At 31.1% G+C, this 27,362-nt stretch overlaps 1 protein-coding gene across 1 annotated transcript; it reads left to right on the top strand.

Annotated features, from left to right (window-relative positions):
• Positions 1–3,024: 3,024 nt before the first annotated feature.
• LOC134722487 (uncharacterized) lies at positions 3,025–26,102 on the top strand. The gene is made up of 15 exons (XM_063586109.1): positions 3,025–3,661; positions 4,505–5,181; positions 7,164–7,311; positions 10,498–11,298; positions 12,783–12,961; positions 13,274–13,430; positions 15,010–15,092; positions 15,481–15,532; positions 15,765–15,880; positions 16,830–16,985; positions 17,365–17,562; positions 18,695–18,792; positions 20,812–20,977; positions 23,790–23,941; positions 24,974–26,102. The coding sequence occupies exons 1-15, from the start codon at positions 3,025–3,027 to the stop codon at positions 26,100–26,102; spliced, it is 4,749 nt and encodes a 1,582-aa protein (XP_063442179.1).
• The last annotated feature ends 1,260 nt before the right edge of the window (positions 26,103–27,362 follow it).

Here is a 27,362-nt window from a genome sequence, read left to right as displayed (position 1 = left end):
AACAACAATAATTATGTATATAAAGTTCACAACAATACCAAAAACAGTGAGAATAGAATATATAACACATGTCTTTGCTAAAATAGTTTTGCATTTCACACTTAAAAGTATCAGTAACAATCTTTTTCCAAATATATATAAAATTTAATGTAAACGAATGAAATAACAAGCCATTAGATATAGTTAGCAAATCAAATACGACGTAAACTCCTATTTCAATGTATACGATACTTTTCATTTTAACCTTTATCATGTTAAGGGCAATACAATAACATGACTAACACACGAATTGTAAAGATAACTGTTCATAACTTTCAAAATTTCCAAAGTTATAAATAACAAAATTAGAAATTTAAAACGATTGAAAATTATCTAATTATTTATAAAACGTTATTGATGTGTCCATGCTTTGTGACTTATTCTTAGAACTAGAAGTAGTTAAAGATATCAATGATGAAATTCAAAATTATATAAACGACAGTAGGGTCTATTTACATTTAGATTTAAAATGTAAAGTTAACCGAATTAAATATTAGAAACTTTATCGGAAAAACTGACGACTTATCATGCTTAATTCGCCATTTTTAATACCTGTTCACTTTGCCTTATTTTGGTTTTGAAATACATATTCACCGGGATAGTTAAAATGGTTGCGATGAAATTCAAAATGATGCATGCAACATGGGTTTATAGGATCATTTAAACTTGCATTGAAATTTAAACATTTTATTTCTAATTTCATGAATATAATATATTTACTCAAACATATATATATATATATAAATTATATATGATTTGATTGACGTTACATTTTTTTCTATTGAAATCTTATATCTTCGGAATTTCCCTAACGTCTCAGTTAATTTATGTAGAAAATAAAATTATATAACGATTATTTGTAAAATAACGCGTTTACCGAAAGCGTAACATAAGTGTTGAAAGAGTTGGTATTGCTCTGTTTAGTTAACAAGAATGCCCAACGTAGATGCATGTATCTTGTCTTAGAAAGGGATAAATTCTACATTGTAAATTCTTACAAGGCTGACTACACTCAGGAATTTCTAAGGAAGAAACAAAATAATTTGGCAATATCCTTTAACATAAATGTCCGCTATATAGATGTTATCTCTCAATAAATATTTCAAATTTGGTGGCAATATATATGTTGAATTTATTTATCCCAACGAACTAGCGATAAAGGAGACAACAAATACAGTTTAGTCTGCCTTACATTTAGAAATTGTCAATGAGGGTCGCTGAAAACAAAACTTTACGACAAAAGACATCATTTCAGCTTTCAAATTGTGAACTTTTAATTTAGCAACACATTCCAGCAGCGCCTGAATATGTAGTATATATCTTCCATTGATACATTATTGCGGGGCTTGTTTCCTGATGTCTTTGATAGATGATTGCTGCTTACTATGTAGGTATTAAACCAATATTTCCAAATGGTGAAGTAGATATCATCCCTTTGTTAGTTTTACGAACCCTTCATGAGTTGGTTAACAGTTATGGAATATCTGATTCACAGATGATATCGGATATGTTCCTAATGTCGTAACTACAATCATGTTTCCATTTCACAAGAGTTACCTACCGAATAAGACCAATTACCGGGTTAGTAATAATATGAGCAACACGACGGGTGTCACATGTTGAGCAGGATCCCTTTACCCTTCCGTAGCCCCTAAGATCACTCCCAGTTTTTAGTGCAGTTCGTGTTGCTTAGTCTTTAGTTTTCTTTTTTTGTGTAGTGTGTACTATTATGTGTCTGTCTGTCTGTTTGCTTTTTTCTTTTTTAACTTTTGCGTTGTCAGATAATTTTTTATCTATGAGTTTGAATGTCCCTCTGGTATCTTTCGCCTCTCTTTTATATAAGATTGTACCTAAAGGCAAGCGGCACTGATAATTAAAATCTTTTAAATTAAGTATCTTCTTAAAGCTTGATTCACCAACCTGTCAAACATGTATTTTGTATTGCTATTTACGGTTTCTACCTATAAATATATATACATATCTATATTTGTACTCGGGTTAATATATCGCAACACCTTTTGGAAACGGAAAGTAAAAGTTTTGTAAGTATGCACCTTAGAAGGGGCATTATGTTTTCTGGTCTGTGCGTTCGTCCGTTCGTTTGATCGTCCGTTTATCCATCCGTTCGTTCGTCTGTCCGTTCTTCTGTTCCGCATCATGCTAAATTTTTTTGTCAAGGTAGTTTTTGTTAAAATTGAAATCTAATCAACTTACAACTCATGTTCCCTATGACAAGAACTATTTTTTTTTCATTGCCAAATTAGATTTCTGTGCATTTTGTGTTTCTAGTTATCATATTTCGTCGTTAAGAGAAAATTATCGACTTCAACTTTGTGACTAAAACACTTTTCAAAGTGCTATCTTTAATTCATTTTTATAAGTTCTGTGAACAAATAAGCGTCACTTTTTGTATAACAGCGTAAATTTAAAAACAATCTATAAAACATTTTACAGAAACTGGTCAAATTCGTTTATCAACCTCAACAGTCAATTGTGGTCTATGTATTGGTTAGCATTTCTGTTTAACCAGACACTTCCGTAGTACTCTTTATTTTATTTACATCCACAAAAAAAAAGTTCAATATAAAGTCATATCCCTGCAAGATTATGTAGCTTGTTTATTTTATTTCTAATTTAAAATTGTTATAAGTTTCGAAAATTATAAGAAGTCACAATAACTTGTTTTGCCTCGTCATGCTTATATGGCGGCCGTTTCAATATATCTATTTATTCTAATAAAAATGAAGTTGATTATGAGCAAGGTAAGATGAGAAATGTTTTCAAATACAAATTCCTAATTTATTGAAACATATATTTTAATTTCATTTACTTTTATACAATGAAGAAATTAAATATCTACAGAGATCAACATTGTATTTTCACGTTATTTCTACATGACTGCTAATTGTTTTTAAATTTATTTTATTAGAAATTGACTTCCAGGAAATTTCAAGTATCAAGACAACCATAGCTCTTTTATTCGTAATGGCACAAAACTTTGCTTTACCGTGTTACGACGGCACTATCGTCAAATGTTCTAACAACGAATCTTGTCTTCATGCAGTACCTGTTAGAAAAGAGCTCGAAACTGTTGGTTTTACAACAACTGATTATGAAATAAACCAATGCCAACCCGTGTTATCTTTAGCCTTACTTAGTAAGGTTAAAGATTCAAAGTTTGTGTTGGTGTTTTACTGTAATCATGTGAAATCATCTCTGGAGAAAATACTCAAGCAAGATCTTAAATCATTCCGTAGTAAAGTTATCATTGTAGCAAGATCAACAGATCGTCTCAGAAAATTGACGGATTTTACGCGTTTTACGGTGTTTGAAAGCAACAAAATAATACAACATATTCAACAAATAGTAGATATGACAGATCAAGATAGGTACCCATCTATTGATCAACTACATGCAGACCCTCCCTCAATTCCACAAAGAACGAAGACACCGTATACTGAACAGACAAATGTAAAAAAACTAGACACATCACCTACTCTAGATAAACTAGAATTTTGTACGAATACTGTTCCCAGTGGCTTTATAAATGCAGAAACATTTGATACCAGCGATGCAGAAAACAGAGGAACACATGTGCTACGCTCATCTTGTATCCCTAAAGGTTTTTTACTTTCATATTCATCTATTTCTTAAAAGTACTAAATATTTGTTAAATATTGACAACAGTAGTATACAACTGTTTAAATGTGATAAATCGATAGAAAGAACACAACTCCGGTTTACGAATAAAAACACCTTGGGGAACACATCATTATAAGAGATAACAGTTGATGAAACAAAAACCTGACAATACAATGAAAATTAAGAACAAAAAACACACGAACTTTATCCTTCTCTGTTTAACATGATTATCAATATTTAATATTAAATTCGATGACCTTTTCAATTATCTTTTTGGTATCTATTTGGAAAAGATTCCACCCAATACCCTTGATTTCAACTCCACATATGAGTTTGAAAGCAAATGGGTTGATCCCCTTTTTGCATTGATTAATATATGTTTATAAACTTAATAAATGGAACTAATTGTAAGTATTTGACAAAAACTTCAACCACGAATCATTATCTTTTGTTTTATTTAAACCATTAAACGTAATTCATTTTAGCTTAATCAAAATGACTACTTAATCAAATTTTATTTGCTCTAACGGTTAAAAGTAATACAACTGTGTAACTTCACTTTTTTATGTCTGTAATCATATCCATAGACAACCGACAAACCGAAAGGAATTACTAGTAGATACTATTATCACGACAGAAATGATTAAATCAATAAGGATTATTACTATTATAAATGATAATAATGTTAAAGATACAAATAGCATTAGAAATAACAATAAAATTATACCCTTACTTACTTATTAGTTTAACTGCCCCTCTAGTATCTTTAGTCCTCTTTATCAGTTTATCTATAAAAAAATATAATTATTTCCTTATTGTTTAGTTTCACTCGTTTCATCACAAAACGATATAAAACAACGCTTCAATGGAGCAACAGAAGAAGATAGAGAAGACCTCTCCAAACAAATTATGTCCTGTACTATCAAAGAACTTATCAGAAACGGGGATTTTCTTGGGATGATTAATCTATTAGATATCGATGATCGCAGGATTCAAACGAGTGTTTTCAGTGCAATTGATACATATCAGCTACAAACAAATCTATGCACTCGATGTATCAGGGTTACTGAAATGTTGAAAGGAGTTAAACATTTATTTGAGTTATGTAGGAAATGGTCCGCTAATCAATTTGCTATGGTTAGTTTATTACCGTTAACTTTAGATACGACTGCTGTTTTGTATCTGGCATCTTGTGTTAGTGGTTTATCACAGTCAAACTTGGGACCAGATATACAGATATTTACCGAAAATTCATTATCTGTGATTAATAAAATTATTTCAGACAATTCTCTCTCTAGTCAGTGTCAATATTTGCTACTTTTTCTCCGAAAACTGCTGCATTACATGAAATGTATTGGCATGAAATCAAGCCCACTACAAATGGGAAACTTCAGAGATGCTTTAATGAACGAGAGCAGCCGTGATGAACTGAAAAAGAAATTTGTTAAATCAATGACATATTTAGAACAGTATTCCTTACTCATGGTAGTTATTAATCAGGTAAGTTTTTATTTGTAACTATTCAAGTTGACATATAATGTAAAATTAAAACTACTAAAGAAACATTGATTTAGCAAATGCATAGGTTATAGCATAAGAAGATTTGGTATGAGTGCCAATGAGACGACTCTCCATCCAATTATTCTAAATGGATATCTAAGAATCGAGAAAATTAGAGTACACAGTTGTCAGTTAGTTCAATGACATAACAACTAATATCCATGCGTGAGCGAAAAAGGAAAAGTTAGAAATAGAAAATATCAATACAATTTATTGCGAATGCTGCACAGAAACATATACTGTTAATAAAAATTTAACCTTAAAAGCTCATTTTGATATTTATGTCATTTTTGTAATGTCTGAACAATTTACTATTTTGTAATGTGTGGTCTGTCTTTCAACAATTTTTCTTAAGCGATAAATTCAAAACTATTCAGACTATAAGATTGTGGTAAGTTCAGTGAATCACGTTCATTGATACATGTACAGGGTTCTATATTGTGTCATGTGTACTATTGTTTGTCTGTTTGTCTTTTTCATTTTTAGCCATGACGTTGTCAGTTTATTTTCGATTTATGAGTTTGACTTTCGGTCTGGTATCTTTCGTCTTCTTTTTACACTTAATGAATCGTTTGAACAAGGGCTAAGTTATATATATAGCATGTCTTTTACAAATTAACTTATTTATTTCACGAAAAGCTTTGATTGGATTAAATATGTTAATGAGTTATGCGTGTCTATGTATGATTTGTAACATTAATGGAAAATGACACATGTCGAAGGTTAAACCCTGACCAATTAAACTTTTTTTTACTTTTCGATACGCCAATCAAATAGTGGTGTGATACTATATCTGATTAAAAAAAATCACATGCAGCAGATGTCAGTTTGATCTGTTTGTCCGACAGAGGTACGTTTAAAATTTAAAGAATTGTTGCCGTCAGATTCATACTCGATAGTAATTTATGTCTTATTGAATATGTTTTCTTCCCGAAAATTCTTGAAAAAGAAGATGTGGTTGGGAGTGAAAATAAAGGGGGACGGGTAAATGCATAAATTTATTCGTTTATTCTATATTTATTTGCTCTAAAATCTGATAAAAGACTGTAGTTTTAAAGGACGTTGTGATGAAAAGGAAACGCATCACTAATCCCAATTATGAAAGTAAATGAAAATAGTCTTTCATTCCCAAAAGCTGGAGAAAGGTCGGTTAATTGATTGCAAAGGTTGAATTTTGAATGCGTGCATGGTCCGGGGGAAAACTTAAAGCATATCAAATACTCGGAAATAGACCTGTAGGAAATAAAGAAAATGACTAAACATCAAGTGCATGTATATATTTTTTAAAGACTATGAATAGATTCTATTTAATAAAATATGTATCCAAGTAAAACAAATGTAGAAAATGTTTGTTTTAATCTTTCATTGGGGGAATCTAATTTTAACTTGCAGAAGGAAGGGGTGGGGTATATGTTTTTTTCTTTCTTAAAAGATATTCTGATCCCAAATTTGATGAAAAAAATAGAAATCTTCTGATCAAGCAGGGGCCAAAAAAAAAATTCTGAATCAAGATTTAGAAACAAAATATTTGATTGATAGCTTTGAAAAACTGATAAAGATTCATTTCGCTTTGCCCAAAAACAAATACCGACTCAGACAAAAAAACATGGAAGTTAATGCACTGGTTTAAGCTCCATCCATTTTCGCTTTTCAAACGAGAAGTCCTCAGCGGCGGGATTGGAGAGTGAAATAACTGAAAAATCATTCAGCCAACGCACTCATCTAAAAATAACCAAATGAACTCTACCTGACAAAACTAAGTCCCAAAACTGACCGAAAGACTGCAAATGACATAAACATGTATTGCTTCGTCTTTTAAGTCCTGTAAATATCATATTGAAAGATTAAAATCGAATTACCAGTGATATATTTTTGTAGAATGATGTAAACAGATAAGAATACACATATTTTCTATTTTTAAGATTATGTTGAAGACCGAGATACAAATTGTTGACTTTTTGTCAGACTTGTCAGTCATTTTGCTTGACAAGGTTTTAAAGAAATCTATGCAGACCATATTTCCTCAGCTGTTGTTGATAACGAAAGGCGTTGTACAGCGCTTATGCAAAGGTAAAATTATCATATTAAACGTATACGTAAAACAAGTATGATGAAGACATAATCTTTCAATCGGTTTAATTGAGGTCTGGAGCTGGCATGTTAGTTAACTGCTAGTAGTCCGTTGTTTTTTATGTATTATTGTCGTTTTATTTATTTTCTTTTGTTTAATAAATCTTCTGATATCGAACTTCCCTTGAACTGATTTTTAATGTGCGTATTGTATTGCGTTTACCTTTCTAAATTGACTAGAGGTATAGGGGGAGGGTTGAGATCTCATAAACATGTTTAACCCCGCCGCAATTATGCACGTGTTCCAAGTTAGGAGCCTCTGGACTTTATTAGTAGTGTATGATTTTTAATTTGAGTTTCTTGTGTATAATTCGGAGTTTGGTATGACATCCATTATCACTGTACTAGTAAACATTTTTTAAGGGGTCAGCTGAAGGACACATCTGGTGCGAGAGTGTCTCGCTACATTGAAGACCCATTTGTGGCCTTCGGCTGTTGTCTGCTCTATGGTCGGGTTGTTGTCGCTTTGACATATTCCCCATTTTTTTTTCTCAATTTCATAACAATTATAACATACTTATAATAATCAGAGACTTTCATTAAAGCCAAAGAAATACGATATGAAAATTTTTTAGTCACGTACGTCTATATTTTCATTATACCTCATGATTTACAAAACTGTACATAACTTATTTAATCTTAAAAAAAAATAAACACACACCAAACGATTGTTCAAAGTATTTTTAGATGATGTGTTTGTATGCAGCTTGAGACAACTCAGATATAAAGAATTAATGTACTCAATATAATGATATAATGATGATAGATTATTAAAATTGGTACAATCAAGTGCAATAGTTCATAAAATTGTGACTATAAACAAAACGTCAGTTTCATTGCCACAGTTTTTCAACCATTAAAAAATTACGATTGGTGAACGGGAAAATATTGGTAGTAGGTTTATCAGCAATATCAAAATAAGGAGATGTGGTATGATTGCCAATTAGACCAATTTTAAAGAATCAGCATGATCATATGAAAAGAGTAGCGATGATAAATCAAGATTAAATCGAAATCTGTATAGGAATATTATTTTAAGTATTCGGCATGATGAGTTGCTGGATAGTTGCTGGTCATTATATCTTAAGGGTATATTGAGACTTGATTCCGATACTTTTAATATTGATTTAGCTATTTTGGATTTCGAACAAACATTCTGATAATATACTTTTATTTTGATTAAATTATAATCAAAAACATGCTAGTGTCATATTGATTCAATCTAGATAGTTAATTATCTTTGTTTTTAAATATTCATGCACGCAGTTCCTATATAGAGGTAAATATATATCAATTATTTTCTAATTATGTATGTGCCAAGCATGCTTTGTAATTTCTATAAATGATTAAATATCGCATGCCTATTGTTAATGTTTGTTTGGACTTATAGACCAGTCAAACTAAGATTTAACCTCAAACTAATTGCAACAGAAAATGTTTTAGTTCTAATCTATAGTATTATGCCTTTTATATACACAGAAAAAAGTCCCATATAATCTAACGTGAGGAAAACTCAAAATCAGCATTTTAAATTTCCTATGGAAATTAACATTGGGAGGGGAGATGACTCTTGCAAAAATTAGTCTTTTTGGGTCAGTTTTTGGTTGTTTTTCTTGAAATTTATTGTATAATATGATACTTTGATGGGGTTATAAGTTTGTATTTGACTAAATTGTATAATCTTCTGCTCATGAAATGTACAAAACCGAAATGTTATGGGTAGTTAAATTTTTTTCGGGAATTTTTCATTAAAGAAATTGCAAATTTGAAGCTTTGTAACCATTTAAAAAAAATAATGTGAAAATTTGGTATTGTTTATATCTGTATATTATATATTTTCAGCAACTTACTTATCTACAGAAACTTTAAACCACAAAAAGAAGAATACGTGCTTAATTATTTTTATTAAATTTGAGATTCTTTACCTTTACATGTTAAAAATTTCAATAAATGGTCAACTAATAAATTACGAAATCTAGAGTATAGCTTGATAAAATATATGAAAACACCTTTAGAGTTGTTTGTAATACTCTAAAGATTGCTAAAAAATCAAGAATCAATACATTCTGATAAATAGAAGCGGTAAAGTTATAATTTTGTATCAATTTTTATTGATATTTCTGCCTTTTTTGCAAGAGTTATTTCCCTTTTCAATGCAAATCTCCATAGGAATTTTAAATGGTGATTTTTTTAGTTTTCCTCAAGTTATATTTTATGGGACTTTTTTCTGTGTATATTTGGGGTAAAATGTTAAAGATTAAAACTTTAAAATCTTCTGTTGCAATTACTTTCAGGTTAGGGTCAAATTTATGCTAGATTGACTGGACTATTATGTAAGGTTTCTTCATTAATCTATTGATAAATATTTGGTGGTGTTGATTTATATTGATATTCGTTGAATTAATATTGAAAGATAATAGTGTTGGTATGACGAAACAACGAGTGAAAAATACTTAACGATATAGAAAGTAATATCAATAAATTACTGCTCAACCAGTTATTTTTTCTATCTTATTTGGTACAATAAAAGGGACCGAATCAAAAACAATGAGCATGAAAAAAATAAAACTTTTGGTGTGCTCCTTTGTTTTTGCCTGTACAAACTCCTAATAAACAAAGCATTGTTTGATAATTGTTAGTCATTTGCATGTGTTTTTCATTCAAAAAGTAGAATGATCTTGAATTAGAACAATCTTGTGACTTATCTTAAAGTTCTTGACCCAGCAACATCATATTTGACATTCCAGGGTTTTGTTTTAAGGAAAATATTTTAAAATTTTATTCTTTGTTACATACATAAAAATGCATATGTAAAATAAGAATAAAATATATACTAGATCCCCTTAATATTTCTGTTTTGCAACCACTGCTTTCATAATACAACGGCATTTTTCAAACTGGTGATGTGGAATTTCGTTTAATGGTAGAAATGTAGAGGTCATGTAAAATTGTATATCTAATTACAGAAAATTAAAAATTTTAAAGTTTTTATTAGAATAAAAGATCTTTTCATATATGTATCAGAAATACATTTTGAAATACAATTAATCAAGACAATATATTGTAATTCCACACTCACGATAAAATTAGATGCATGTAATAAATCGGTATTTTCCTGATAAACAGGTTTACACTTGCCAAGAACAACCACCGAATATCAGATGAAGTTATGTAAGATTATAAACTTATTCACTGATACTACAAAGATCATTCAAATGGACAGACTTTATATTCTTAATCTCACCGAACCACTTCTCTTCAAAGAAACTAAAGACATCGCGCAAAACATGGTATATTTGTTTTCAAAGAATAATCACAGGTCAAAAGACATAAGAGATAAGGCCAGCAAACATATTGTTCACCAGTTATCTGCAATTAACTTCAAAATAGACAGAGTTATCCAACAGTCAGCCAATGTGGGATTCGAACCGGCATGGGTAAAGTTTGGAGGGACAGTATCTGAAGACAAAAATGTTGTTCTTTATGCTTTGATTCCTACTCTTCATTGTATCAGTGAAGGAAGCATGACAGACTACAAACATAAAGCAAAAAAGGGTGAAACCAGTAAACATTTGAATACCCTAGATATCCTGAGACATCTACAAGATGAAAAGGTTCATCATAATCTGATTCAACTGATTGCGTTTCAATGTAGACCTCTACCAATATTCTATATAACAGATCAGTCAATAGATTATGACTTAAACACACATCTTTTAGATGCAAGAAAAGTATGCAGATGGATTTCCTGCAGGGAATTAACAACAATGGTGTCCGATGCTGTTGATGCTGTTGGGTTTCTCCACAACAAGGCAGTCATCCATCGGAACGTGACGACATTTGCCTTTAGCTTGAGGAAAAGCAATGTTGTTTTGCACGATTTCAGTGTGTCAAAGGTTTTAGGAAACAACACTGGATTCATATCAGGTTATTTAAATATTGTTTTATTTTGTATTATATAAAAAAGAAGAAGTGGTATGATTGCCAATGAGATAACTATCCACAAAAGACCAAAATGACACAAATATTAACAACTATAGGTCACCGTACGGCCTTCAACAATGAGCAAAGCCCATACCGCATTCTCAGCTTTAAAAGGCCCCGATAAGACAATGAAAAACAATTCAAACGAGAAAACTAACGGCCTTATCTAAGTAAAAAAAATAACGAAAAACAAATATGTAACAAATAAACAAACGACAACCACTGAATTACAGGTTCCTGACTTGGGACAGGCACATACATAAATGATGTGGCGGTGTTAAACATGTTAGCGGGATCCCAACCTTCCCCCTTATCTGGGACAGTGGTATAACAGTACAACATAAAAAAAGAACGAACTATAAAAATCAGTTGAAAAAGGCCTTACTCTTCAGATACTTTTTTAATTACTTTCCTGTTTTTGAAAACAGTTTTCGGCTGCAATTTTTTTTATTCTAAGTGAAAGACTTTGTCTCATCTTTAAGCGCGATTGTATGCTGCTTTGAATATTTAATTTTCCCAAAATTGAAATATTTTGGAATAGTGTCATTAAAGGTCATTAAAGATTGCATATTTTGGCGTTAATATTGATTCACTTATAGGGTCTTTGCATCGGAACTAAAAACATTTATTCAAAAACCAGTTGTTGGCATGACACAGGTTATGTTCTTCTCATATATTTTATGATGATATGATACTAAACCCCTAACGGGAAGGATTGTACCTGATATTCATATGATGAAATCATAATCTTTCAATCAGTTTAATTGAAGTCTGGAGCTGGCATGTCAGTTAACTGCTAGTATTTTGTTGTTATTTATGTATAATTATCATTTTGTTTATTTTATTTGATTAAATCTTTTGACATTAGACTCGGACTTCCCTTGAATTGAATTTTAAATGTACGCATTGTTATGCGCTTACTTTTCTACATTGGCTAGAGGTATAGGGGGAGGGTTGAGATCTCATAAACATGTTCTACCCCACCGCATTTTTGCGCCTGTCCCAAGTCAGGAGCCTCAGGTCTTTGTTAGTCTTGTATTATTTTAATTTTAGTTTCTTGTGTACATTTGGAAATTAGTATGGCGTTCATTATCACTAAACTAGTATATATTTTGTTAAGGGGTTAGCTGAAGGACGCCTCCGGGTGCGGGAATTTCTCGTTACATTGAAGACTTGTTAGTGACCTTCTGCTGTTGTTTTTTCTATGGTCGGGTTGTTGTCTCTTTGAAACATTCCCCATTTCCATTCTCAATTTTGTGTAACTTAAAACATATCAATTTCGGATACCTGGATACAAAGCAGACATGGTAATGCATATTTGTAATTGTAATGCATGGTATCTTTAGTTTTAACTTTATAAACACTTGCAAATGTGTTCTACATATAAGAAAAACTCTGCAAACATGACTTTTTCTTTTCGTATGCAGATTTGGAAAACACTGAGATACCTGTTTTATGGTCAGCCCCCGAGAGTATTTTAGAGGACCACTATGATACTAAAACGGATACGTGGATGATAGGACAGTTTATTTATGAAGTGTTTACCCACGGTTGCCATCCTTATACTGAAGTGTACGGAACTCCAACTGAACAGCTGTTAGAATATGTAAATATGTAAACAAATCATTGACACATTTAGGTTCTATGCATACGGCAATGACAATTGAATTTATAGAGGAAGTATCATTTCTTTAGCTGTACTGTACTGTAGAAGTGATTCTGCAATTTTTTTAGAGACTTCCATTCTCAACTTTCCTTCGAATTCGAAAAAAAATGTTATTTATTTTTTCAGTATGTTTAGTTTTCTGTTTGCCTTTTAACACTCGATCTTTACTGTTGAGACGTTTGTAGACCAAACGAGCTTTTGGCGAACAAAATGCAAAGCCAGGTATCTTTGATGAGTTTACCTATATTTTAGATTGTTTTTCAAGATTTAAAGCCACAGAAATGGCCATGCATCCCCAAAGACATACATGATATCATAATAGGATGTTGCATGACAAATCCAGAGGACCGTATAGATATATGTAGGATAGGAAAACTACTCAACAGTATACTCATTTCTCTTAATGGAGGTAACAAATATCAGCATTTTGGTAAAGTATTTATAAACAATGTCATAAAACATAAGATCATAAGCAATACGTATTTGTGTATGAAACAGTGGTATAGCGCTATTCAAAAGTCATAAATCCATTGAGAGAAAACAAATCTGGGATACAAACTTAAACCGAGGGAAACACAATACATATAAGAGGAAACCAACGGAACAACATAATAAGTGCAACCAATACGAACACTAAACAAACATAGACACGGACTATTTGTTATCAGCAATTTGAAAAAAAATGTATTATTTTCAAGCCGGAAGTATACATACACATTCACGTTCTTTTTTCTATTAAGAGGTTAGCTCCTTCGTATCCTACTGCGTGTCGATACTTTTATTTTTGGAATTGCACATGTCATGTCTTCTGTTACTATCGGTGACGTTAAAATACTAAATCCATGAAATGTATTTTAGTTGATTTTAGTGTCTATTACAGAGAAACAATCAAACAATTTGCACCTGTCCTAAGTCAGGAATCTGATGTACAGTAGTTGTCGTTTGTTTATGTAATATATACGTGTTTCTCGTTTTTCGTTTTGTTTATATAGATTAGACCGTTGGTTTTCCCGTTTGAATGGTTTTACACCAGTAATTTTGGGGCCCTTTATAGTTTGTTGTCCGGTGTGAGCCAAGGCTCTGTGTTGAAGGCCGTACTTTAACCTATAATGGTTTACTTTTTAAATTGTTGTTTGGATGGAGAGTTGTCTCATTGGCACTCACACCACATCTTCCTATATCTATAAACAAATAATATCATAGTCTACAGACTCAAACAAGCAAACCGCAAAATAACAACAAACATATTTCATGAACAACAGACAATCACAGGATATCACAAACAGTGACACGCCTACGTGACTTACATGTTATCTCATACTTTAACAATCATTTTCACAATACCTGTCCAAAAAATTTCCATGACCAAGATTGTATGAAAATGCAATGCTTTCAAATTTGTACTTGTTTGGCTTTAAAACTATGAGCGTCATTGATGAGTCTTATGTAGACGAAACGCAAGTCTGGCGTACAAAATTATAATCCTGGTACCTTTGATAACTAATTATATAATAAATAACACATTATCAAACCGAAATGATAACAGAAACATGAAAAATAAAAACATTAATGTTGGATGTGCAAAATACCACATCATACAGCATTGCAAGTTCATACTCGGTTAACAGTCACAATCCGGGAATATGACAATGATGATTTTGAATGACAAATTTGTAATTATTTGGACTAAAAACGATAGAACAGTAACCATATTTAGTTAAAGCTTGAAAAAATATTTTAGAAACTGAAGTACTCTTAAATCGTTGCTTTCCGTAATATGTGTCTGCGCCTTTTTTAAATTTTCATTTCATTGTTATTGTGTTTCAATTTTATGAACCGAGCCGGTCAACAAGTCATTTTGTCGGTGACGAATAACTTGGTAATTGGTGATCATACATCTTCTAACTTGAAATGTATATTAGGCATCATATTTTTTTGTGTATGAATGTTTGAGTTAATTCTGTAGCTATGTTATCATATTACTTAAGGAAGACGTAATTTGGTGTCACATATATTTGATGAAGACAAAAAATACCCCGAATTAGATCTTCAGCATGATGTTCCTGAAAGGGTATGTTTCCTGCATTAACCTTTTTGCAAATGTCGATTTATTTATGAATATTTCAATTAAATGAATACATGATAAACGATAGAGTGCAGGATCAGTTTGTTATAAAATATCATTTCTTTTTCTTGTTTTCTTATTCCACATTTATTTGTTTTATTTGTCTAAACAAAAAATAAGAGTGTTTTGCCTCATAAATTTCTTCTGATGATAAAGAACTTTTGTATTGATCATTTTATTTACTTTTTCAAAATTTTTATAAGGCACAATAATATGTTTACCCAATATAAACTTTGTATGCCTCAAGAGAGAAATATCGAGCTTATTTACTATATTATTCATAGCGTATTCATAGTTACAAGTATAAACGATATTACTTTTCAATTATTTTTAGGGACTGCCTTCCTTGTTTGAACAGCTGAAACACAATAACACACAGAACAGAGGTTTGTATGTTTTACTGTTTTCGATTTTGTCCATCAACTACAATAATCTATTTTCCATGGGCCGGTAACTTACAAAGTTTCCCTTACATTTAAAATAATTTGTGTATATAAACATGTCTAGCTGTATGTAAGTTCAAATGAATCACAACTCAGAATTTGTAAGTCTTTAAATGTCTGTTTGATAATGACATTAAAACGCTGATATTGAAGTGGTTGTGTTTTAAAATTTCAGATGTGATTAGACAATCGTATTTTAACATTAGAAAGTCACAAAGGCGCATATTAAATGCATTACAAATTACGAAAGCCGACATTAAGGCACCAGACCAACCTATAATTCAAGCAAAGGTAAGTGTTATATAAAAACATTATAATATACATCGACAGATGAAATAGGTATACACAAATGCTTGGGCATTAACTAGGCCGTTAGTTAACTCATTTGAATTCTTTCACATTTGTCAGTTTGGGCTTTTAATAGCTGACTATGCAGTATAGGCTATGCTCATTGTTGAAGGCCGTACAGTTACCTATAATTGTTAATTTCTGTGTCATTTGCTCTCTTGTGAAGAGTTGTCTCAATGGCAGGCATAAAACATCTTTTATTTTCATTTTCTTTAGAAAAATGTATCATATTTTTCTGTCAGCTATCAGACAAGGTATATAAAAGGGGTAATTATAATTACTGGTTTTTTTTTCTGCAACAATGAATTTAAATGAAAATCAAAATTGCTTAGTTAATCATGAACGAATACATGTTTCTCTATTCTTTGTAAGTAGGGGTCTCTTTCTTTCTCTTAAAATATACAATTCTGTATAATATAAAAGTTGTTCTTAATGGAAAAGTGGCATAGATTTTTTTTTATTGAATATATACCTTTTATTGATACTTTATAAGTTTACTCTAATAAAAAAAAAAGAAGATTTAGGCTGTAAAACATTTTTTTTTAAATTAGAAAAAAAAGACTTCAAATATCTTCGCTTAGAGGGTAATAATTCCATCAGATACATCAACTATATTTTACGAATTTTTTGTTTGATTATACTGACTGATAATTGCCTTTCTTAGCGATATGATATGAAAAATTATCGGTAGAAACTAAGGGTCCACGTGTCGTTGGTAATGAAATTGGCATGGTGGTTAAAGGTAAATAACGATAAACAGATTATCATTGATCCTCTCAACCTGATTGTTGTTCTAACTTTCACCGTACAGACTCAAAAAAACAATCTCGTTGAGCTGATAAACGATAATATGTAATGATTTATTATCTTTTAAAATTTTCTCCCTTATCAGCACAGTTTTATTGCTGTTTGGGAACCAGTAACTATCGATTTTATCCAGTCTTTACCTCATCTCGACAAACAGACATGTACAGAGGTACTACAAATGTTAGATACTCCAAGTAGAGAGGAAAGAAGAAATATACATGGGAATTATCAATTATTACTGGTAAGTTTTATATCAACTAAAACAACAAAAGTATCAAGATTGAAGAGAGAAAATGAGAAGATTTAAATTCATTAAATTTAAAAAGAGATTGTTAGGCATTGGAACTAATTTATTTAAAGTAAAGTTGTAGATATTAGCCTTATTTTATAACAATCAAACACAAATCGAATGGAACAAATTGTGACAAAAATATAAAAGTCTTCTTTTTTACCGGAAAAAGTCTTATCGTATTTAACTTATAAAGATGATTGTGACTGTTAAATTGATACTTGAGTATAGCCTGCTTAGGAGATTGTTACTTTTATTACATGTTTAAGACTTTATACTTGTTATTGAAATCAAAGAGGTGCATAATTAATTAACAATATTTCTTTTATAGAAATACAAACTTCATAAAAGTACAAATCTGTTAGAACTAGCATTCAAACATTTCTGTGGTGATCCAGATGAAAATGAATATGAATATCTGAAGATAGTACAAAAAATAGTTAAATTCATTGGTGAGATGCATAGACGAAACTGGATACTCAGAGATTTATGTGCTGATAATATCTTCGTATTGGATACTAATCATGAGGTATTTTCCTTAATTTTCATTGGAGGCTAAAAGTATACAGTACAGAAGTTAATTGCTGTTCAAAGATCTTATCATCAATTACTAAAGAATATACAAATACGGTAAAACATTAAAATTGGGAAAAAACATGGCCTCTGAAAGAGCGACAATTCTGGCGATCACATATCTTCTACTATAAATTTATCACAAGCCATCTTGAAAATAATTATGAATAATTAATCACAATATTTTCATGACCTCAGTCATGTTAAATATCAAAATGATAAGTTAAAAGTAAAAGATACAAATAGTGACGTACATTTTACTTTAATATTTCAATGAACTTGTTCATTTCGAAAGGAATGTCAATGGTGACGTGGCTCGTGTTGAAAATCATTCACCAAAAGAACCATCTATTCATTTAAGCCAAACAAATTATTGAGTTCATCGATCTTTACATGGGAATTTAGATAAAAATCTAGAAAACAAAATTCTTCAAAAGCATATACGAAAATAAACGACTTAAAAATCATACTTATGCTTATACGATATTCAAACAAAAAAGGGCTTACATATGTAAAATTAATTGATTTGATTGGTATAAACCAATGTTTCAAATCGATGAATGAATTTAAAATCTACAGTAAATTGTGAAACAAACATTATCGAAGAACCTATTTGTTATTACAGACGTAAATAAAGGCAACAGTAGTATACCGCTGTTCAAAACTCATAAATGCATAGACCAAAAAACAAAATCGGGGTAACAAACTAAAACCGAGGGAAACGCATTTAACATAAGAGTTTATTGAACAGTTTGCATGTTATTATTTTGCTCTCGCTGTTGTTAACTCAATTTCTAAGGTAGAAATCCAACTGACACACATATAACAAATAGACAATATTTTACGAAATATAGTTACTTCGAATCTGACTTTTTTTTTTAAATCTTTTATCTCAGTAGGATATAAGTGATTGTGAATCATTAAAATTGATCTATATTGCAGAATTAAATAGGATTTTCATAGAAGTCTTTTGATTACTATATTGCACTTTTCAGTACATATACATGTAGCAATGTGTAGCAAAATAACAGGAAATGAAAGTTCCTATGATTATATCTATTCCTATATCAGTTTACCAACAATTGCAGATCACTATGCCACGACTTGGTCGAATGGTGTGGTTTGATCCAAATGGCGTCCTAGACGATTGTATTATAGATGAAGTCAAAGAGGACAGGAGACGCTGGTAAGAATGTACAATCAAGACTTAAATTTATGGTGGGTTTCCTCAATGCTCTTCAACTTTGTACTTGTTTGATTTTATAACGGTTTTGATAAGAGCTTCACTGATGAGTCTTAGACGAAACGCACGTCTGGCGTATTAAATTATATTCCTGGTACCTTGTAACTATTTCAGATCCTATTTTTATTTTCTCTAATTCTATAGCAGATTTTGATATTTCGTTCAAGCCGTTGATTATCATGTTTTTGTTTTATAGACGGAAAAGAAAAATACCGGTTTTCAAATTATATTTAAGAAATTAGAGTTTCCGGTAACGGTTCCCTACGCATTTCATTCGGATGATATAAGAATACTAGTTCGAATACGATTCGGTTGACCAGTATTCATGGTTCATTTCACAAATATTTCTGCATATGCTCCTGTTGTCGTTCTCCTAATTTCGCATACTGGCTTTTTTCTAGAAGCAGCTAAAATATCATCGTTCATATATGTACTGACTAGCCCGCAATTTAAAAAAAATCTGCCATATATTTGAAAATGTAAATCGAGAGAATAAGAGATAAAAAAAAACTAAACAGTTTGCAATTAATTTGGATTCTACAACATATGCCATAGAATTGGGATGTCAAAAATAAAGGCAACAGTAGTGTACCGATCGATAGAAGAAAAAAAATCCGGGTCACAAACCAAAACCGAGGGAAACGCACTTAATATGAGAGGAGAATGACGACACAACATTAAAATGTAGCACACACGGAAACGAACTGAGCATTAGACAAAACCCGATGAGGATACCAAATATAACATCAAACTAAATACATGAATTTGGCTAAGAAAAGTACCGTGAAACGTCTTATAATAATATGAATTCACACTTAAATGGAAAAAACAAACGACACAAAAGAAACACAAACTCCGACAAACACAAATGAAGTCCGATTACCATACATTGCGAATCTACAATAGATCATGAACCACCATAGATTTGAGCCCAGCACATGTAATTTCCATTTGCTCTGATAACAAAATATTTACACTCAAAAACTTTCAGTAACATTTTTATTTCTTGTATCATTGTATAATACAAACAACAAAATTTAAAATACGCACAGATTAAGGATAACATATGTATACACATACCAATAGGAAGATAGTTCTTCATCGTTATTGGATACAATTTGTTTCTTTTGCTGTATTCAAGTCAGCAGTATTTTCCTGTATAGAGAAATGAAATATTGGTTTGTGAACATGATTTGTTTTCGTTTAATATATGTATGAGTATTAAACAATGGTACACTTTTGTTGTCTCCATTTACATGATTTCAGATGAAGAAAATAACCACATAATTATAAATGAAACATGTTATTTCTTAAAGTGTTCCACGATCAATTAAACAAAAGTCAATATATTATATTACATACTTGTCGAGCAGCACATACCCTTCTGAACATAAAAAGGTGAACCAAGGTTCTTGATAAGGGTAAGCACACCATTTCACACATGTTTCATCTTTACAAACTATTGCGAAGATCATTATAATATGTAATGGAAATTGATTAATAAATTTACGATTAAACAAACATCATTATATAAGAATACGAAAACGTGGTAGGATTGGCTAGATAACTCTCCACAAGTAACTTAATGGTACAGACATTAACAATGGTATGTCATAATACCGCGTTCAACAATGACCAAAATCCATACATCATAGTCTGCTTTAAAAGGCCCATCAATAACATATGTAAAACTTTGTTTTTAAATAGTTAATTTCTTTTGGTTCGATACGAAGCAGAAAACATCTTTCACAGATCGGATGTTGCAAGGTATTTATATATCCCTAGCAAATTAAAAAAAAAGACACAAAGTACAGATCTAAGAGTAATCAAAGTTACTGACAGCTAAATATCTTAGTCTAAACATACATTAATTTGTTTCGATTAAAAATCAGTGATTGTTAACATTCAACTATTGCAAAACTTTTGATTTAATTGAATATTATTCATAATTTAATAAAATAGGTTACCGATTGAGGTTCTTCAAAATGGCCAGTACTCAAAGGAAGGTGATATCTACATGTTTGCAATGGTAATTTATGAACTTTACATGGCGCTTGATGTTCATCAACATGACAACATGGCTAGCGAGTTAGAATGTGCACCGTTTGCCACAATTTCAATTTCAGAGGTAAAAGTTATATAATTTTGGATAGAAAATCAATGACTTTTGTTGACTGTTATTAATATAAAATTGATATAAAATTATAGTGGTGTGTTATGAATGTAAATGCTATACGACTAACGTAAAAGAGTTGTATATAAGAAAACATATGGAACACACCATCAGACTCGGTTTGATTGAAGTCAAACCGTTTAATCAGTACAAAAGAAGACACCGCCGGAAGAATAAACACTATATCACAAATCTGCACATTTTTTTTAAAACCTATTCGAGTTAACTTGTGAATAGATCAAAACATTATTTGTTAATGCAATTCCGGAAATAATAGGTTATCATTTAAAATGTAACTTTAATCGTAGCAATAATTTAATTCCATACATCAGGTAGGATTATGTTAACTATAATTGGTTGTCCTTTTCATACTAAGAACATTAGTCTATTAAAGTTATATTTGATTCGTATCTTATTGACCTTGACTGTGTCCTCAGTCGCCAGTACTTCGTTATCGAATGTCCAATACTATAATGTCCCTTTTTGCCATATTGCGCCAGACGGGTTTTGTTTTGGTATGTAATTAGATATCCCTCGCTTAAACAAATTTGGGTAAAGTCGTTCGTGATAAAGATCAATCTAAAATTAATCTCGACGCACGAAATTTTTGAGTTTTATGGAATTCCAATTGGAACCAATTTTGCCCCTCTTCTTGACGACTTGTTTCTTTGGTATTTTGAGTCTGACTTCCCACAGGATCTTCGTAGGAAGAAAGATAAGAAGTTAGCAATATCCATTAACTTTACGTTCCTCTATATAGATGATGTTCTTTCACTAAACAATTTAAATTTTGTGACATTGTTGAACGAATCTATCCCATTGAACTAGAGATGAAAGATACAATATATACAGTTAAGTCTGCCTCATATCTTGACCTACATCTCAAAATTGACAATGAGGGTCGGTTGAAAACAAAACTTTACGGCAAAAGAGAGGATTTCAGCTTCCCAATTGTCAACTTTCCATTTCTATGTAGCAACACTCCAACAGCGCCTGTATACGGAGTATATATCTCCCAATTGATACGATATTCCCCGGCTGGTATTTCCTATCTTGATTTCCTTGATTGATAATCAAGGTGTATGAATTTTCAACAACGGTGAAAAATTCTGTACACCCCTGATAACACCAAGATAATTAATATTATCATGCTACTATTTAAAGCGAACAGATACATTCGAATCATTGTTTTTATGTGATAGTTTCCTTTCTGATCCCCGTTAAAATGATGTCGATTTTAATGAAAAGTAACGTCGGTGAAAAATAGATTCTAGTACATCTTTTCATGCGTGAACTATAAATTGTCTGCTTAAGTATGTCTGCTGGTCATGTTTTTGAATTCTTGTCATATTTTCGATTTTCTCAGGTTTTATCCATCCAAATGTATTAAATTTTTATTTACACGACACCCCACTTTTGTCTTCATAAATCTGTTCAATAGATCATTTCAGATTTAGTGATCCGGCGGCATGAAATCCTTGTTATTTTTTCTTGGTTTAAAGGGTAAAAAAACAATTCCAATGTTAACAAATAGTAAAGTCTGAAGAAAACCCTTTTCCCGCCATTTTCTAAATGTCTCGTATTTTGAAAACTACACACGAGACTAATGATTTTATTACTTTATTTTGTTTAAATATCAAAGTTGTTTTCATTTTAAGCAACCACATGAAATCCTTGTTATTTTAAATTAGAGCAGCAGACATCCTTAAACATTAGTTCATACTGTACAGTTTTTAAAAGAAAGTAAAACATGTAATTGTTATCGCTACGAAAAAGAAGAAAGCTCGGCGAATATTGCATTTCTCTCGCATTAAGATTAAAGTTTATACAAATAAATGTTGCATTCCGACAATGAACGAATTTTTTATTTTCAATTTTTAATGACAAATGTAAGAGAGGAAATAACATTATCAAAATATTCAATACGTTTCGAATTGTTAAAAAATCATTTTTCATGAAATATAATATTTGCAAAACATTAATTACCTTTATAGCAATTTTTACTTAGTCGGACTTTTATTTGGAAACAATCACTTCAGCCTACCGGTAAATTGTGAAGCATATCACATATGTTATGCCGTAGCATAGTAGCATTTGCAAAAAGACTTTCTAAACCTCCAAAACTTACCATTTGGACCATCGCACTTGATCGTGACCGTGATCTACCATCGTACTTTAGAATTTTGCCTTATATTTGCATTGGTATTTTTTTGGGTCTCAAATTAAAAGAAAGAAAATTAAGAATCAGCCTAAATTTTTGCAAATGATCATTTATTAGTTACTAAGCCTGACATGAAAAGACAAATGGGTGTTATGGGGTAACATGTTTTACGTTGTATCATAAGGCAAAAAAAACAAGGAGTCCTAACATTTGACACACATTCCAAAACCTCAACTAAGTACATCATTAATACGTCGAATAAAGGAATGATGTGCTTAAATGGACAAATGTTAATATTTTGCACAAAACTATTTTACAATGATTTATTGTGTTAAGTTTGTCCACAAAAGACGGCATTTAATCGTACCAATTATGGCAGCAGTATGCTGATGTCAGCTAAAATAACACAGAGTCGGCAATAAACATACAAATATGGGAGAATACCAATAGACGAAATCACCCGAGCTCCATACGGAGTACCCCTAATTGCTGCGACCGACAGAGTATCTAGCCCTTGTTTTACAGTTGACGATATACTCAACAATAAACAAGTTAATACGGAGTTTTTTTGTTAAATCTAATCTAACTACCCTCTGTCTTTTGTAGTTACTAAAGAACCTTTACAGCGGAGAAGTACCAATGCAACCAGATTCTTGTCCTAACTGGTTGTATGATATTATGAAGCTTTGTTGGAACAGAGACAGAACACGCAGACCAACTACTAATTATATTCTCAAAGAAATTAAAAGGAACATGGAGTAAGTTATAGATGTAGTTATAATTTACAATAATATCAACGCTTTTCAAACAATTTATCAATCACGATAGAAAACTGATTAAGGAATAACTGTAATATTCTTTTTGTCATGAAGAAATAACATCAAAAATGTGGTGCACACTGAATAACCCGCTAAGCGAATTCTTTTTGTCATGAAGAAATAACATCAAAAATGTGGTGCACACTGAATAACCCGCTAAGCGAATTATTTTTAAAGTGTGCACCACATTTTATATTTTATTTCGAAAAGACATATAAAATATTTATGTTATTTCTTTTAATTTAGTTCTAAATTTCATTTGAAACCAGAGTTAACCATAAAAACGTTGATGAATTCACATGACTAAATTTTGTCTATGAGCTGATAAACAAAAAACCGTCATCCAATCAGAAGACGCATTACATCCAAAATTAAATTATATAACAATAACAAAAAACATTTAAAAGCTGATTTTGAACTTATTGGCATACCTGGTTATACGATCTATTAATTTCCACAATTTGCGTACAAAAAAGTTTTGTTCACTTTTTTTTTATTATTCAACTGATATTTTTTTATTATTTCGACACACGCTGAGTAATTTTTGGAACATATAATTTATTGGTTTTATTCATTTTCGACCACAGCAAGCTTGTGCTATTTAATGGAAACGTTTTAACCTTTTCACATGAGATAAAAGTTACATATCGAAGTAAATCATTTACCATAAGTCAAGGAGACATTACTACTGCTGTACATGGATCCTTTATTCTTATCTAGAAAACTGTAGCCCAGGGCCAACTGTTGATTGCGGTATGGCGCAATTATAATGCGTGGCTGTCAACCTGTTTTAGTATCCTCCTTATTTAACTTGTAATAAATGTAACTCAAAATCTGTACATATAAAAGACCATGGGTAGTTTGATATGAAGACCAAAACCTATAACATGGATATTGATGCCAATTAAAATGTTTGATTTATTTAGTGTTCTATATTGATGCTATACAGTAACTTGATGTTTACTATTTCAGAACATCAACAAAACAGGTCTCTAGCTACTCTGACCAAGAAAAGTACGAGGTGCCAGAGGGTTCAGAACAAGAAAGGGGTTATGAACTTCTAAATGAAACAAACAGTGTCTATAGTGAAAACTATGACAGCCTTGATAGTGATAACTGTGACAGCCTTGACAACATCAGTTTAGACAAATTTAACCCAGCTGTAGAAACAACATGCCCTTGTCCAATAATTTCAATTCCAAAATCTGGTGAAACAAATCCGTTTAAATTAAAGGGACAACACACTGATAGTTTCGAATCTAGAACAAGTTCTTTTACGAGAGACAACGAACAGTTTTCATGTATTAATAGCGACACCGAATCTGAGCTGAGTACGTTCAAACATCATAATGCACAGTTTGGAAATACATCAGCATCTGAAAGATCATTTCGTAGTAATGGTTTCATATGCGCAAATATCCTAACATCAGAAAGAGAATGTCAAGATCAATATACGGATGCAAAATCACAAGAAACAAGTCACACGTTCAAAGGTATTTCATTCCATCCAAACAGCACCTCAAAAATAGAAGCTTCGGCAAGTTATATTAATGGTGGTGCTGTTGGTTTTAAAGAAAAGGATGAAAAGACCAATGAAGGCATAAACCAAAATTGTAAGGAAGATCAATTTAACGGTAACAGTACATCTAACACAAGTAGTTTTTACTGTCAAATGGATGTGAATAGCCAGTCATCGACCAAATCATCTTCAAAGAACACACGAAAACCAGAAACTTGTAAAACTTCCAAACAATCTACAACACTATGTAATATAAGGTCGCAAGACTTTCATGGTAGGGAATCGAGTTTGGCTTCTTCTTGCAGCAGCAACCATTTCAAGGTACCAGCAAAGATCAATGGTGAAAATACTTCTTATAAATCAAAACCAGAAAGTGGCAGAACAAAACCTATCGTGTATGCAGCAGATGACGATAAATTCAGCGATAGGTCTATAGAAAGCAGCACGTACTGTCATATAGATAATACTGCGAATGACGATACCGAAAGTGAATCATACCAAGATTCGGAATCTCTATCAAATGGAAATTTATGTTCACTATCGGAAGATAACTATTTAGATGCTGTGTATGTCAAAATTTAATTTTTTTACAAACGCAAACTGTCATGTTATTTAATGCGCTATTTGTATTTGGAATTACATTAATCATGGACGTAATGAGATGTCAAAAAAAGTAAACCAGACCTCATTATATAGTTATTTGGAATACTTGTTTACTTAATAAACAATATTTATGTTTATTATGAAACAAAGCTATCCCAGTGAACAATTGAAAACAACACGTTTAATAATTTCTTGCGTCCGATGCGTTTTTCTGGATTTACCTTCATCAAACACTTGAAATCCGAAGACGTATTAGTACCGAAACAGTTAAAGAGCTATATGTCAAAATAGCTAATATAAATAGCAAAATTCATCTAAAGCCAGCTATGCCTGAGGGAGTTGAAACTTTAGTTTCTAAATAATTTCAAAATTGACATATGTAGTTATTACAAATTTATCACATTTTGGTTTCTTTTTCCTTAATAGTACCAATGCATTGGTTTTTTTATCAAGATATAATTCAAATATATCATTATGTTAAAGTACATTTGAAGAATGTGAACAAAGAAAATAATTTCAGATTCTGGTTGACATTATCATTTTTAACACATGATTGGATGGTTATCCTGATGCGTTGAATTAAGCAAAGTCTAGTAAACAATGTCAAAACATACCTGCATCAATTGAAACACTCTGGGTGAATCTGTTTATAACAGATATATGATTAACTTCCCATTAATAAGAGTTTTCAAAGAAAACACTATTTAAAAGTGAGTTCTTCACGTGTACATAAATGTAGCGCAAACACGAATCAAATCGACTTATAAAGTTTTTGATACAAATTGTTACTAGAAAAAAACAAAGATCAAAGAAGGAAGAAAAATACCATTGTTCTTATATATTGCAATTTCGTAAAGATTAAATGACTAATTATATGAAAATAATACATTTTGAAATAAACAGAGGGAAACGTTTAACAATTTAAAAAAAATCGTCATTCTTTTTTAAATTCATTTTCCTAAGTTTGGATATTTTTTTTTACTGCAAGTGACAATTACCAACAAATAAGCAGAATGTTATTTAATTTCATAAATGGCAAGAAAAAGAAAAGACAAGAAAAGATTTGATGAGGTGACTTTTCCCCCTTAAATTCGAATATCAAAAACAAAAATCTCGTAAATAACATTCTTCATATATGTATTAGACAGATATCTGTCAGACATCATTATCTGTATTCCTGATTTCTTTTTTTGCATAGTTGCATTAGGGTTGAAACTTCTTGAATCAGGCACAAAACTG

This window comes from Mytilus trossulus, chromosome 6 (genome assembly GCF_036588685.1).
Source record: "Mytilus trossulus isolate FHL-02 chromosome 6, PNRI_Mtr1.1.1.hap1, whole genome shotgun sequence".
Taxonomy (NCBI): domain Eukaryota; kingdom Metazoa; phylum Mollusca; class Bivalvia; order Mytilida; family Mytilidae; genus Mytilus; species Mytilus trossulus.
The sequence above is the reverse complement of the archived record's forward strand: the minus strand, read 5'-3'. Positions and strand labels throughout refer to the sequence as shown.